This window comes from Gymnogyps californianus, chromosome 5 (assembly GCF_018139145.2).
Source record: "Gymnogyps californianus isolate 813 chromosome 5, ASM1813914v2, whole genome shotgun sequence".
NCBI classification, from domain to species: Eukaryota; Metazoa; Chordata; class Aves; order Accipitriformes; family Cathartidae; genus Gymnogyps; species Gymnogyps californianus.
Window position 1 is genome coordinate 2,001,345 of NC_059475.1, and position 15,523 is coordinate 2,016,867.

At 54.5% G+C, this 15,523-nt stretch overlaps 2 protein-coding genes across 2 annotated transcripts; one reads left to right on the forward strand and one right to left on the reverse strand.

The window, feature by feature from the left end:
- Nucleotides 1–2,198: 2,198 nt before the first annotated feature.
- Nucleotides 2,199–4,191, reverse strand: LOC127016772 (mas-related G-protein coupled receptor member H-like). The gene is made up of 2 exons (XM_050897488.1): nt 4,071–4,191; nt 2,199–3,731 (listed from the first exon to the last, which is right to left on the reverse strand). Exon 2 carries the CDS (start codon nt 3,691–3,693, stop codon nt 2,749–2,751), a length of 945 nt encoding a protein of 314 aa, XP_050753445.1. The 5' UTR covers nt 3,694–3,731; nt 4,071–4,191; the 3' UTR covers nt 2,199–2,748.
- Nucleotides 4,192–12,265: 8,074 nt separating this feature from the next.
- On the forward strand, nt 12,266–14,011 carry LOC127016475 (proto-oncogene Mas-like). The gene is given in 3 exon segments (XM_050896991.1): nt 12,266–12,317; nt 13,005–13,239; nt 13,242–14,011. Coding segments are annotated over 2 exon segments (978 nt in total). The 5' UTR covers nt 12,266–12,317; nt 13,005–13,031.
- The last annotated feature ends 1,512 nt before the right edge of the window (nt 14,012–15,523 follow it).

Below are 15,523 nucleotides of genomic sequence, written 5' to 3' on the forward strand. Positions count from 1 at the left end.
GTGTGTCGGGATGCATCCCATCCCTTATCCCATCCCGTCCTGATCTCATCTTGCCCCTGTCCCCATCCCAACCCAATCCCATCCCCATCCCCATCCCATCCCCGCCCGCTCCCCGCCCCGGCCCGGCCGGCGGGCCGCTCCCTCCGGCAGAGCGCCCGGTCGGGCGGCCGCTCCCCGGCTCCGAGCGCGGCCCGCTGGGCTTTGCTGCCCTCCAGCGAGGAAAGAGGAGATGGGAACCCTCCAGAAACCCTCCCGGGGCTCCCCCCCTGTTCCGCCTGCCCCAGCCCCTGCGGAACCGGCTCTCCGGAGCTCGGTACGGGGGCTCCGGTGGACGGTACCGGACAGCCCCGCTCCTGCCCGCCCCGGTTTGGGCGCTGCCTGCGGGAAACCCCGGTAAAACCTTTGCTCCTCCCGCCGGGACTGAGCTGCCCTGCTCGGCTCCGGTCCCGTTCCTCCCACCCCAATAAACGCCGCTGGCTCCATCCGCCGCCTCTCGTTCCTCTGCGGCGGCTCACGGGGGCGGGGGGGGGGGGTGGGAGGAGGGGGGTGCGGAGGGCTGGGGTACCGGGAGGGTGAAGCTCTATCGGAGAGGGGGTGTCGCCGAGAAACAGCCCCCCCAAAAAACCTTACGGAGCGGCCAGGAGTGAGCAGCCCATAGGGAGGCACTGGAGGCTCAGGTGGGGGGCTGGGGGGGGGCTGGGGGGGGGGAGGAAGGGGGGGGGGGAAGAGGTGGGGGGGGGGCTGCATGGGGGGTGGTAAGGTTGGCATGGGGGGTGTGGGATGTGGTGGGGCTGGTGGGAAGGTGCGGGAGGCGGTGAGGCTGGCCGGAGGGGGAGGGGGGGTGCAGGCAGTGGTGGGGGTCCGCACGCATCAGGACAGGAGGAGAGCCAAGCCCCAGACGTGACAGTGGGGCAGCGCGGGAGGAGGCTGCACCGAGCAGCTCGGCGTGTCGCCCGAGGATGGGCAATGTCCCTTCCTCCCGCCTCCACGATGGAACTGGGGGAAACTGAGGCCCAGTACGATGGTGCTTGGTCCGCAGCCGTCTGACGCACCGCTGCCGGCTCCAGCGCCGTCTTTCCGCACACCCACAGCTCTCCCCACCGCTGTGACGGGAGGCTTTGCAATCGGCTGAGACCTTGGCAAAGCCGTAGGGAGGCGAGTGATGCCCCGTGGAGCCGGTGGCGACCAACCGACGTGGCACCCTGCTCCTGGAAGGTGGTGGCCAGGCTGGGAACCACGGACTTCCCCTCCCCTTGCTGAAGAAGGAGAAATGCTCCAGCCTGCTGAAGCCAGGCGAGAGGAAGAATTTCAGAAGGAAGAGCCCTTTACACTTACACCTGGCTCACAGAATTAAAAAAAAATATATTTGAGGAGAAATTTGTTGTGTACACTAATAAAACAGTCTGGGGGCATCGCTGTATCCCTGGGCCCATCCTGCCCGCACTGGGCATGCTGGTGCAGTCCCAGCTGCGGGCAGCTGGCATCATTTTTGCTCCAGAGAGCACAAGCCGGGTGCGTGTCTCCCCTCCCTCCACCCGCACACCCGGCCGGCAGCAGGACCCAGACGAAGCCAGCAAGCTCTGTGTCCTGGTTTCAGCTAGGACAGAGTTAATTTTCTTCCTAGTAGCTGGGATAGTGCTGTGTTTTGGGTTTCGTAGGAAAATAATGTTGATAACACACTGATGTTTTTAGTTGTTGCTAAGTAGTGTTTCTACTAAGTCAAGGATTTTTCAGCTTCTCGTGCCCAGCCAGCAAGAAGGCTGGAGGGGCACAAGAAGCTGGGAGGGGACACCGCCAGGACAGCTGACCCAAACTGGCCAAAGAGCTATTCCATACCATATGACATCATGCCCAGTATACAAACTGGGGGAGTCGGCTGGGAGGGGGCATCGCAGCTCGGGAACTAACTGGGCATCGGTCAACGAGTGGTGAGCAATTGCCTTGTGCACCACTTGCTTTGTATAGTTTACTTCTTTTAGTATTACTATTGTCATATTATCATTATCATTGTTTTTCATTCCTTTCTGTCCTATTAAACTGTCTTTATCTCAACTCACGAGGTTGTTTTTTTCCTGATTCTCTCCCCCATCCCAGGGGTGGGGGGGCAGTGAGCGAGCGGCTGCGTGGTGCTTAGCTGCCGGCTGGGGTTAAACCACGACACTCTGGCACACCGACCAAAGGCAGCTCAGGGTGCACAATGCTGTTTATTGATATCAGGCAGCAGTGAGATACAGGAACCGGGTACTGGCGGGAGGGGAGGGCGGCAGGGCCTCGGCAGAGCCTGGCGAGGGGCAGCGGTCCTCCCCGCCGGCATTGCTGGAAGCGGGAGGGGAGCAGAGCTTCGGGGTGGGGGGGCTGGGATGGGGAGAGGGGCTTAGGACACTGGGTTTTACCCCCACTCTGTACGTGAGTCAGAGTTTCCCAAAGGCAATGCTCATCCCGAAAAGCCGACAGCGTGCGAGATGGGAACACGGTCCTCGGGGGCATGTTCTCCTTGGGGGAATAGTGCCCTAGGAAGTGGGGTGGGCTGGCAGGGAGGAGGAAAGCCGTGCTCCGACGCGCTCCCCGCAGAGCATCCTTCCCCACATCGACCTTGGCGATGTCCCTGCTCTCCTCCTCTGCAGGGGGCAGAATTACACCGCGAGAGGGTGACATCGGGGGAAATACTGCAGACATTTATTAATCTGGTTACTCAAGGAAACCCTCAGCCGCTGTCCCGGGGGCCTTAAGCAGAGCGGTGGAAAGGCTTCAACAGGCTGGGGCCAGCGTGTCCATCGTAGTATCATTGCTGCACGCAGTGTTGTCTTCCGGCTCCTCGAAGACCCTCCGGAAGGCGATCTGAAGGGACACCGAGGCGCAGTGCCTCCGGCAGCTCCCCACCAAGAAGTAGATGAAGGGGTTGGCGCTGCTGTTGATGCAGGCGAGCAGGAAAACAACCTGGGAGGGCACGAGGGTGAAGCTGAACTGCTGCAGGAAATTCCAGATGCTGAGGGGAAGAGCAAAAAGGAGGAAGAAGAGGACGGTGAGGAAGATAACGATGTAGAGCCTCCTGGGTTGGCGCTGCTGGGAGCCACACTGGACCTTAATGAACAGGATTGTGCTGGAAATGACCATGGGTGGGGCGAAGATGAGGAAGTTGAGGACATACATGGAGATGAGAGCTATCTGGCAGTGCTCGTGCTCGTGCAACAGGCACAGAGAAGTCACTGCAGCAATGACAGCGACGGAGAGGGCCCAGAGCAGGGCACACACCACGGCCGACAAGTGCTGGGGGCGGCGGGTGCTGCAGCAGAGGACGGACACGCACCTCTCGATGCTGATGGCTGTCAGGAGGTACAGGCCCATGTTGTAGGAGAACAGTGAGAGCAGGAAAAGCGACCTCAGGTACGTCAAGGACACAACAGTGGAGCAGAAGACGTTCTCCATCATGTAGAGGAGGGATGAGGTGACCATGAAGAGGAGGAAGGTGAAATCGGCAACGGCCAGGTTGAGGATGTAGACGGTGATGGGGTTCCTGCGGATGTGGAAGCCGAGGAGCCAGAGGACGGCTCCGTTCCCCACCAGCCCGCAGAGGCAGATGAGCAGCGTGACACCGTCTATGGCCATGTCGGTGACATCTACCCTGCACGGGTCGTCTCCATCGGTGGTCGGCAAGGGTGGTGCAGGAGGTGGGGACATGTGGTTCACCTCCATGGATGGATGCTGGGCAGGTGGTGGGACGTGGTCCCCGGCTGCAGTCAGAGTGGACGGGGAGTTAGTGGCTTGGAGAAGCTGGGGCTGAGCCACGCGGCCCCTCGCCAGCTCCCTGCGCTGGGAAGGCATCAGTGGAGGGCAAGCGGGACGTGCTGGGAAGGGGAGTGGTGGACGTTGTGGGGTGGGAGAGGGAGACAGGAGGGGAGGGAGAGGGAGGTTCACCAGGAGATGCAGAAGGCAAGCACAGGACAGTGGGGAGAGGACCTGGGGAGAGCACTGCTGGTCACCAGGAGAAGGTGGGAGGAACATGGCTCCTGGCAGTGGATGCTGGAGGAAAGGAAGGTGGGGTAGGGATGAAGTAAAACATTGCACTTAACTGTTAGCTTTGGTGAAGCAGCAGGCAAGAGCTGTCTTTCCAGCTGGGCTCGGGCAGATCAGCGTCGGTGTCCTGGCATCTCATGCTCCCTTCGGATCCATGTCCTGAAGCAGATCCTCGCAGGACAGTTGCATGAAGAAGAAAGTCCCCCGGTCACCAGGAGGTCCCCGCTCTCGTCCCACCGGCTTCTCTCTGTGCCCTGTCCCCGGTGCGCCCCTTGGCAGTGCACGCGTGCGCCGCTCCCCCCGCCGCAGTGGGGTCGCGGGGGAGTCGGGAATGATTTTGTAACTGCGGCTACGTCAGAGCTCCGCTTCCTTGTTTTTAATTTATCTTGCTCTTTTTTGCCACAAAGGAAGTGGCTTTTGCCAGGAGCTCCACAAGCGGAGTTTTGTGAACAGCTCCTCGCTTACTCCTGATGAGAAACACTCCTCGCTGGACAACGGCCCGCTTGCTGACTGCCTTCCCTCTCCTGGCAGGTTTCTGTCATTCTTGGTTTCTCCCCTGCCTGTCGCAGGGCTCCCGGGACCTCAGCATCCCCGGGGAGGGGGCATCGCCCCTCCAGCAGCAGAGCGCCGTGCTGGCAGTGCTGGTGGTGCTGGCAGCGCTGGTGAGGCAGCTGGGGGCTTCTCCGAAGCTTCTGGGAAGAGCATGGGGATCATCGCCAAAACCTCCCCTGGGCCCAAGGGAGCACACCTTCAAACCGGAGCCAAGGATTAGCATTTCTTGTCAGTCTAATGCAGGCTTTGACAGCCCAGTTGAAGGACAACAAACAGTTGTTTTCAGCCAGGTTACGACGATACTAGCACTTGTAGCCCAGATTAATTATTGCTAATACCCCTTCGTAATGCAATGAAAGCTATTAGAGACCAGCTTTCGGGGTGCTGTGCTCCCCCTCTCAGTGGGCCGTTACAGTGAGCTGCAGCCCTTCCAGCTCTTCACCAGTGGCGCATCCTCCTCCTCAGTCTTGGAAGCGCTTGCGGTTGTTTTTACGTCATCCCACCCCTTTGGTAACCCACGCACCCTCGGGCTGCGGCTCCTGAGCTCAGCCTGGATGTTGTTAAACCCTCCTGTGGCTCACGGCTCCTGCTCAGAGCCGAGCAGAACGTCTCCTTGGAGGCACTCATCCCCCACGCCTGGTCTGGCCATGCTGTCCCCTGGGCAGGTCCACGGGGACCCCGGGCTCCTCGCAGCCACTATGTGGCTTGCAAAGGGCTTAATGTTATAGCCAACATGTTTTGCGCAATTAACAACCTTGCCATGATGATTGAAACGACAACGGCGGGCCGTAAAGCGAGGCTGGCAGTTGCCTTGGCTGTGGAAGAGCTTCTCTGGAGGGATCCACCGCCCCGAGGAGTGCCCTGCCTCTCCCACGCCACGGTGCCCTTGCAATTGGGAGGCACTTTTGGCTTCTCTCCCGGCTGCCCGGCTGGCCACCTGGTTCTTTGCTGCAGTAGCCTTTGGCTGCTCTAAAACGTACTGCGAATGCTTAAAATTGACTCCCAAAGACACTGGATTTATCCCATTAACACTTCCAATTTCAGCCCTTTCGGTAAGGGCAGAGTTGTTTCCAAGGGTTTCGTATCAAACTCACTTCGTATCAAAGTCCCTTCCTTCAGCAGGGGCTGTATTATGAAAGCAGACCCTATCACCCGCATATTTCGTGCGAGAAGCCGGACCAAGCCGCACGGGCAGAGCCCGTCGCTGAGCCACGAGCCCTGGGGATGCTGGCAGGAGCTGCGGGATTCTCCCCGCTCCCTTCTCCTCCTGCATCCCCAAGCTAAATTCATCGGCCGCAGCCCAGCTTCCTGAAGGCAGGCAAAACCACCGTGGTCCCCGCAGCCACCCCCATGAGCCTTTGACGGGGCTGCTTTCCAGTTTGCAGGGTCAGAAGGGAAAGAGCATCTTTACTGCGGCGCTCCTGGGCTTTCGACTTGGGGTGGGATGGATGGGGATAGCCCGGGAGCAGGCACACAAGCGTGTGTGTCTGTAACATCAGCAGCGCCCAGAGGATTTCTGAATGAAACCTCCCACTCATTCTTCAGGTATCTTAAGCATCCAGAAATGAACGACTTCAGCTGTCTCACCAAATTGTTGTGTGCACGTACATCTGATATGTTAAAAGTTACATGTTTGTTCCCGAAGAGATTACCGTGTGCTGACTCCAAGGTTCTTTTTGGGGGGTTTTGTCTGTTTGTTTGCTTTGTTTTTAAGGCTAAATATAACATTCTGAGTCATTGTGAGTTGCACTGGAGTGCTTCACAATACCGACCTGCAGGAGCGGGGAGGAAACCCTCTGTTCCCTGGCCACTAATTACCTGGCTGCGACCGAGCTGACCTCAACCCCGCTTTCAGCTCAGCAGTGCTTCCATCCACCTCCCTCCAGCCACTCAGCTGGGAAATATCGCAACTGGCCGGAGACTGGGAATTCCCTGCTACACATGGGGAGGGCAGCCGAAAACATCACTGTCTTTTCAAATCGGTACACGGAGTTCATAAAGAAATGGCCATTATTTTTTGCAAGGAGGTGTAGTGAAGCAGGTGGAGACATTAGTCTGGGGATGATAGGAATCTGTTTTCTGCCTTTTGTTTTTCTGCTGAGTCTCTTCGTGTACCTGACAAAGTGCATATGAAGCGGAAATCTGGTTAGGCTGAATCTTTGGTGCGTTGGGATTCTCCGTAGAGTCTTTTTTACACTAAAGGACAGGATTTCCCTAAATTAACTTCAAAAAACCGAAAGCTCCCCAAGTCACAGGCGGAGGAGCCCCAGGCAGCAGCGCTGCTGTGCATCACCCCTTCCCTCTTCTTGATTATTTTTTTTGGGGTGGGGAGGCTCGTTTGTCTTTTGTTACAGGGTGTCCTTGGTTTCAGCTAGGACAGAGTTAATTTTCTTCCTAGTAGCTGGTATAGTGCTGTGTTTTGGATTTAGTAGGAAAATAACGTTGATAACACGCTGATGTTTTTAGTTGTTGTTAAGTAGTGTTTCTACTAAGTCAAGGATTTTTCAGCTTCTCATGGCCAGCCAGCAAGAAGGCTGGAGGGGCACAAGAAGCTGGGAGGGGACACAGCCAGGACAGCTGACCCAAACTGGCCAAAGGGATATTCCATACCATATGACATCATGCCCAGTATACAAACTGGGGGAGTTGGCTGGGAGGGGCGGATCACGGCTCGGGAACTAACTGGGCATCGGTCAACGAGTGGTGAGCAATTGCCTTGTGCACCACTTGCTTTGTATAGTTTAATTCTTTTAGTATTACTATTGTCATATTATTATTATCATTATCATTGTTTTTCATTCCTTTCTGTCCTATTAAACTGTCTTTATCTCAACTCACGAGGTTTTTTTTTTTCCTGATTCTCTCCCCCATCCCAGGGGTGGGGGGGCAGTGAGCGAGCGGCTGCGTGGTGCTTAGCTGCCGGCTGGGGTTAAACCACGGCACAGGGAAAAGAAGAAACAGCTTTTATCTTGCACTCATTTAACCTTTTCCACAGAAACGGCCCTATCAATCAGCCCCACTATCTGCACCCTCGCTGCTGGCGGTGGGAGGAATGATTCATCTGAAGACGGGACAGCTCGGGCGAGAGGTCACTGGGCTCTGCACGATCCTCATGGCCACTTCTTTCAGAAAGGGGAATTCTCCTCGTCATAAACTTCTTGTCATGAAGACAACCTAGCGCAGAAGGGCACGTACTGCAGCTAGCCTTTCACAAAGTTTACGAAAGACAGCAAAATTAAATCTGAATATCATAACCTGCGGCGGTGTTTAACATGCTCTCACACCTCAGGGAACAATCCTTTACACAAAACAACAAATCCTCGCATTTTGTGCAATTCCAGCCAATTTTTAATTGCCAGCATTACATCCTCTGAGCTTGAGGGAACGGCTCCCTTCTCTCGTGACTTAGTGGGTTTGGATTTTCCTTTTCTCCCTATGCAATTGCTTAAGGATCTGTGCCGTTTCTTTTCAATCAAGGCTGTGCCATGCGTGCGAGCTACAAAGTGTTATTAGTAAAAAAACTCAGGGGAAGAGTCATCCAGGAGCTTTCTTATCACTCTCATATCAGTAGGCACCTTCTCTCCTACAAGTGCAGCCACTGGTGCGTGCAGGGGCGGGGATGGCTCATTAACACCCATTAGTAAGATTTTGCAGCTGACATAGAGTTTTTCTCCAGATGTCTATTTTTATCTGGAGAAAACAGACCTTAAGCAGGCAGCATCACCCCTCGGTCGCACAGAAACGTTTTCAGCCTTTTGCTGAAATCGATTCGTGCTACATCGCTGCAAATGGACTTCAGGAGCGCACACGCAGGGTTTTCTCAGCGCCCCCCCCCGAGTACCAGCACAGCTCACATCTCCCCAGCTGCTTCCACGAATTGCTACCCAGCGCCGGGCGCTCCTCGGGGCAGAGGGTTCACATGGTCACCCCTGCAAGATTCGTACCCTGGGGAAAGGCAAAATAAAAGCAGAACTGTATTTGGACAAGTTTCAGTGAGGAAAATGCCTGGGAAGTGAGAGCTGTTGGGATGCTGTTGTGCCGTTCAGGGCTATGGATGCTGCGACGGGTCTCACCCGGAGCTGGGCACAGCTCCGGTGCCTGCGGGCTCTGCCTTCTCGGGAGGAGGAGGATGGATGGTGAAGCTGCAGAAGCCGGGAGGTACCATTCCGCAGACCCGTGCCGATTCACACTGGCTGAAGATGGATTAAGAAAGTACAGGGTCATGCTTTCCCTCTGGCCCATGGAAATCTGAGTGAATCTGCTTTGGGAGCAACAGGGAGACGGAGCTGCAGCGCAACTGCATTTGCATTTAACACAGCCTGTTACGGGGGCAGGATATTTTTAGCTAATCCTAACATTGCTTTAGCATGAAAAAGCTACCTTTGGGTTGATTTTTGGAGGGGCTGAAGGAGAAGCCCCGCAGCAGCGCTCGGTTCGGAGCTGGCAGGGTGTATTGCCCGCGGTCCTGCAGCCATCCAACCCAACACATTTCTCCGGCAGGCAGGGGCTTCCCAGAGGATGCCGTGCCGGGACACCCTGCCCACTCCTCCACAGCTAGAGCAGATGCTGGGAGTCTGCCGAGGGGGAATTTGGAGCAAGCCGGCCCAAAGGGCTTGTGGTTGGAAGGACATTTGGGGCAAAGGCAGGGAGAGCTGGAGATGTCAGCGGTAATTATTGCAAGCTTCGGCAGCGTCGTTATTCACTGGGACGCTTGGAAGCTCATCACTAAGATATTTGAATTTTTCTTAGGCTATTTAAACAATCTTGCGTGAAAGGATTGCCTTTCGTTATCGATCATGTATTTTTGTTACTACCCTCTTAGAATTGTTTATAATTTTGTTCGAATTTCTTATAATTGTATGGGTCCTCTCTGATTGCTGGATGGGTTGTAAGAAGATGTTTCTGCTGGGAAATGAGTGCCTCCGCTCGAGCCCTCCCCAGGCGGCGCAGCGTGAGCTGCAAGCAGAGGAATGCCAATTAATTAAGTTCAGTTCACACATATGTTCCTGTGGTTTGGCGTTTTGTCCAGCTGGCTCTGGATATGGCAGAGATGGTAAAAGACCGTCTCCAACTCTGCTTTCTGCTGTTTTTGTTGTTGTTTGGTTTTTTTTTTTCCCTGGGATCATAGTGATCTAAAAGGGGATACAAAGCAAATCAGAGAGTCTTCCAGGGAGAAGTCGATCAAGTCTTTTCCACGGTGGTCCTGAGAAGGAAGGGGTGATGTGCGGAAGAGACGCTGTGAGGCGATAACCCGTGCTGTCCGGTGAAACCCAGCCCAAAAGAAATGCATTGGTTCCCCGTGACGGCAACCAGGCAAAACCCAAGCGTTTGTAAGAAGAGCTCACGCGTGGGTCTGCCACGGGGGTTATTTCTGAGCACTGTGCGACAGGTTTAATTAAAGACTGTGAGTTTGTTTCTTAATATCGCCCCTTTCTCCCCATTTTTACCACAGAGAGAAGAAACGCAAACATTTAAAATGATGCCAAAAGGTGCCTGTAGGGACATTGGCCTGAGGGGACTTGTCACCCTTGTCCCCAGCATGGCTGTCGCCACGTCAGTGGGAGTTATTAACTGCCAGCCTGATGAGGAATCAAGAGATTTTGATGCCTAAGTGGCTGCCACAAGCTGAAATACATGGGTGCTCAGTCCAAAAATCATCATTGTCACTGCGCTGGTTGTCCTCGGGTGTGCCAGGACCCCCGGGTCAGGAGCTGCCCTCAGGAACCGCGTCCCCCGGCCTCATGCACACCCCTGCCCGCCTGGCAGGAGGGAGCTTCCCCAAGCACCAGCTATCAACATTATTTACCATGTTAATGATAATAACAACTATTATTTACTATCATTTATTTATAGCTTAATTTATCTATTATTTGTATTTATTTGTTGTTTGCTATTTACATTTATTATCTGTTACTTATTGTTATTGTTTATAATTTATTATTTACTATTTATTCACTAATTTACTATTTGCTGTTTATTATCTACCATCTACAGTTTATTATTTACTGTTTACTATTAGTAGTATTTATTATTTACTATTTGTTATTTATTTATCACATTAACGTCACTTAACATCTACCGAATATTTAACATTATTGACAAACGATTGGGAAACAGCCAAATAGCTGCCGGCTGCACTTCTCCACCGGCTAAGAAAGAGCTGGCAGGAGGAACCGTCCCCACAGCAGCCTCTGCCTTACGCTTGGCTGGGCTCTCACCGTTCTGCTTACAGGTCCTGTTCCTCCCTCCTTTAATCTCATTTTCTGTTGAACCCTTCCTTTAAATACAAAAAGAAGCGCGACGGTGCGGCCCCTTTCCTGGTGGTGCGGGGAGCCCGCGATCCCTGCGGGAGCTGAAGCCGCTCTTGAAACCAGCCGGTGGCTGGAGCAGCTCGTGGGCTTTGGAGATGCTGAAGAGCCGGGGCCGGCCGGGGCAGATTAACGCATCGAAGCTCTCCTTCGGTCCAGTTTCATTATCATTTAAATAAACAGTTATTTATTAAGGAAGTTGGAGGAGCCCGGGTTTCATGCCAAATCAGGACTGTTAACTAACGTCAGGCGTATTGCACCTTCTACTTAATCAAAGTCACAGGGGAAGCAGAGCACCCCACCAGCATGCCGCATCCTCTCCACCCCTCTGCCTGCAGCCAGGCAGGCTTTAGGATGGAGGCGCAGGCAGGACTGCAGCCCAGGGCTGGACGGGATGCTCTCCCAACCATTTGCATTTCCTTCCCCTTGCTCTGGGTGTCTCCAATGATTTCTTCTGAGCTATTTGTTTAGATTTGCTGTACAGCAGACAAAGAAGCGGGACAGATCTCCCTGGCCCCGAAAAGGATGCTTGGAGCAGGGCAAAGGGATGGGGCCGCTGCCACGAGGAGGTTCCTGCCCTGCAGAGATCACTCATGAGCAACAGTTCCCTCCGAGGACTCACGCCGTGTCCCTGCAACCTCAGCAGAGTGAGACGTGAGGACAGGGCACGGAGCAGCCGCCCATCCGCCAGCGTCAGAGAAGGGCAGGTCCAGTGGTCTGTGTCGTCCCCAGGACGCGGCGGCTGGGTGCGTCACACCATCCCGCTTCCCTCTTGCCCTTCTCACGGCATGGGGTGATGGAGGTGTCCAGCTCAGCTCTTGCAAGCGGGGAAGTGACAGTCAGTGGGCGCTGCGTCGAGCATCATTTCCCTGGGTTGATGGGGAGCTGGTGGCTTCTGTGTGACAGCAAAGAGTGGACATTCACACAGATGGGAACCACGACACATCTCAGGGACGTTGCTGCTGGGCACAGAAGAGAAAAAGCGAACGAGAAGGAAGATAATAATTTCGTGCTCAACACGACGGCAGGTTTGCAAACAGGAAGCATTTGAAGCAACCAGCAGATTGGTCTGCAACGCCCGTCCCGTGAGGGTGACTCTTTGGCAAGCTGCTTCCGCTGCTCTCAGAAGCGATGACCAAGCCCTGGCACGTCTGCGTGCCCGCAGCCACCCGCCCCTGAGCAGAACCCCAGGACCGTCGTCCCAGGGCCCATTTGGCCTTCAGCTGAGGAAGAGACAGGGTGCCAGAGCCCACACGCAGACCATCGGAGGAACCGCATCATGGAGTTACCTTGTTCCTGGTGGTCAGATCTCGTCTGGGAGAATTTTGGCATGGCAGCTTTGTAAACTTTCATGTGCAAGTCTGACAGAGAGGACTGGAGTTTGCAGTTCTGGGATACCAAGGCTGTGCAAGGACTCTGCCCTGACTGGATTGCCTGTGCCTGGTGAGACGGCTCTGAGGCTTGCCTCCGCTCCTGTCGCTGGGGCACGCTGCTCTGCTCTTCCTCGGTCTTTCCATTCTTCCCATTCACCTCCTCAGCCCTTTTCAGTCCTTAAAGGGCAAATGGCTCTGCATGCCTTTTGTTTCTCCCTCCACTCCTCTGCCAGCTCTCTATCTGTCTCCTGCCACCCTGGGCCCAAGCTTTTCCCTCCTATCCCTATTTCTCTTGATCTTCTCTTGATCTTCTCTTCTCTTCTCTTCTCTTCTCTTCTCTTCTCTTCTCTTCTCTTCTCTTCTCTTCTCTTCTCTTCTCTTCTCTTCTCTTCTTCTCTCTTCTCTTCTCTTCTCTTCTCTTCTCTTCTCTTCTCTTCTCTTCTCTTCTCTTCTCTTCTCTTCTCTTCTCTTCTCTTCTCTTCTCTTCTCTTCTCTTCTCTTCTCTTCTCTTCTCTTCTCTTCCCTTCCCTTCCCTTCTCTTCTCTTCTCTTCTCTTCTCTTTCCCTTCCCTTCCCTTCCCTTCCCTTCCCTTCCCTTCCCTTCCCTTCCCTTCCCTTCCCTTCAGTTCTTATGTTCTCTGGGTTGCAGATGTTGTAGCCCATGGAGGAGGGGGGAAGACTGAATGACCAGAGGACATTCACAGTACTGGGGACTGGGAGAGTCACTAATTTTGCCTTCATCTCTTGCCTTTCCTCAGGCGAGCACGAGAGAGAGAAGGAGGAAGATGGACCGACAACCCAACCACACGATCCGTGACTGGCATACAGTGTCCCCAGTGCCTGTAGAGAGCACGGTCTATGGGGATGGACACAATGGGACCAGGTGCTTTGCAGAACACATCCCTGAAATTGTCACCGGTAGCATCACGCTGCTCGTCTGCCTGTGTGGGCTGGTGGGGAACGGGGCCATCCTCTGGCTCCTCGGCTTCCGCATCAGAGGAACCCCTTCACCGCCTATCTCCTGAACCTGGCCGTGGCCGACGCCTGCTTTCTCCTCTGCACATCGGCTTTCCTTATAATATATCATATGCCCATGCTCAGCTGCTTTCAGCCAGAGCTTTTGCGGGTGCTGCCGCTATTTCACTCCATGGTTCTGCTCATGTACAGCACCAGCCTCTACCTCCTCACGGCCATCAGTGTGGAGAGGTGCGTGAGTGTCCTCTGGCCCTTCTGGTGCCGATGCCACCGCCCGAAGCTGCTGTCAGCCGTCATGTGCAGCCTGCTGTGGGCCCTCGCCTGTGTTCTTGCCGGGCTGGTGTACTTTGTGTGTGACCTGGGTCACTCGGAACACTGCTGGATGGTTCTTGGAACCTTGTGCTTTCTTAATTTCTGCTTTTTCACTCCCTTTATGGTTCTTTCCAATGTGATCCTTTTCATCAAGCTTAGGCGTAGCTCTTGGCAACACCACCCAGCGAGGCTGTACACTGTCATCTTCCTCACTGTTTTCTTCTTCCTCCTCTTCGGCATCCCGCTCAGTGTCCAGATCTTCCTCAACTTCTTTGTCTACATTAATTTTGTCTTTGAGATCTGCCTGTTGCTGGCCTCTGTCAACAGCAGCATCAATCCAGTTATTTACGTCCTGGTTGGGAGCTACGGAAAGTCCAGGTTCAGGGGATCCGTCAAAGTGGCTCTTCAGAGGGTCTTTGAAGACAGGGCAGATTCCCAAGAGGTGGGTGAGACTCCTGTGATGGGAATTGCTGCCTAAACCCCAATGGCTGCAGACTGGCACCCGGAGAGGGGCAGCCCTGCCTCGGCACCCCAGGCCAGCACCCACCGGAGCAGAGCCCTTGCCCGTCTGGGTGAGCGGGACCGGCAGTGGATAGTCACGGGTCCCTCAGGACACAGCCACGCTCGATGAGATTTCCAAGGGGCAGGGCTGGTTCCCACCTCAAACTTAGTTTTAAGTTATTTTAATAAAAGTGTCTTTCATGTAACTTACTGGTGATTGCGGTTTCTTCCCTTGCTGGCTCCGCGGGATGCCCTTCGCTTGTTCTCAAACTTACAGTTGTGACAGTCCCCTCACGCTGCCCGCTAGTTTATAATGCTGAAATGATGTGGTCCAGAAAGTCCTGTGTCATTTGGTCTCCTGTTCTCCAGGGTTAACACGGCCACACTCCTGGGCCCCGATCTGTACCTTGTCTGCTTCCCAGCGTGGAGATGTCCCAACTCTTCCTGCCTCTACCCTCTTCTGGGACCTCGGTGCCTGATACTAAAGCACCGACCGCTCACTACCTTGATCCTCAAAAGCCCCCAGACCAGAGGAGATGATGGTGAGGGACAGAAACGATGTTTTCAGCTCCCTTTGGCTTAATGTCCTCCTGTGCCACAGTCTGACAGAGAAAACCCGTCTCAGTCTGGCTGACGGAGCTGGCAGCATCAGTCAGCAGCCAAACCTTCACCCTGCCAAGGGGATTTAACCGAGGAGGCAGGAAGGGACAGGCAAAGGGGCAAGCGCTGCTGGCGATCCGCACTGTGCCAGGTTGGACAGAGGACGGACAGACAGCCAGCTAGGGGCTGATGGCTGGTGGAAAATGCAATTCTGTGTAGCGGGTGGAGAAGCCCATGGAGCAAACTGCCAGGGCAGACCCAAGAAAAGAGACAGAAATAGAGGCTGGGAAGGCTCTCGCAGGCGATAGCTTGAGGAGGCTGAGCTCTGCCTGCCAGATGGTTTTATTAGCTTTCCCGACACACAGAAACAACTGCTACCAGAGTCATAATATTTACAGAATGTAGCTTCCTTTGAACAGATACAAGCCCGACCCCGAATACAAACAAATAACTGATGTCTGTAAATCTTGTGTTGGAAATCAAAACTTTAGGCGAACGCGCTCAGGATGTTGCTCACAAAAGCAGAAGCTGAGAAACCCTGGGTAATTCTGCTCTTTTGTGGAGCACACGGGTAGATCGGGCAGCGAGCGTTGTGTTGGACGGCATTATGCTGGTGTACCTCGATGCTTTCCTTATCATGACCTGTTTGCACTTGAAAGGGTTGGCTTGGTGAGGGGATGTGATTCTGTAGTTGGGGACACAAGCGCAGCATCAGCGAGGGAGAGAGGAGGCAGTTTTGGTCCTGGGGTCCCCACGGGTGCCAGTTCCGAGCAGGAGAGCACCCTTGCTCCTAGTTGCAACAGGAGCTGTTTGCATTTGACCTTCACCGCAGTCAGTCTGGGTAGGGATCATCTCACCTAACTTCAGCTCTCTAGAAATTACATGGGTC

Coding starts and splice junctions, on each gene's coding strand:
- LOC127016772 (XM_050897488.1), bottom strand. CDS start 3,693: ATGGAGGTGAACCACATGTCCCCACCTCCTGCACCACCCTTGCCGACC.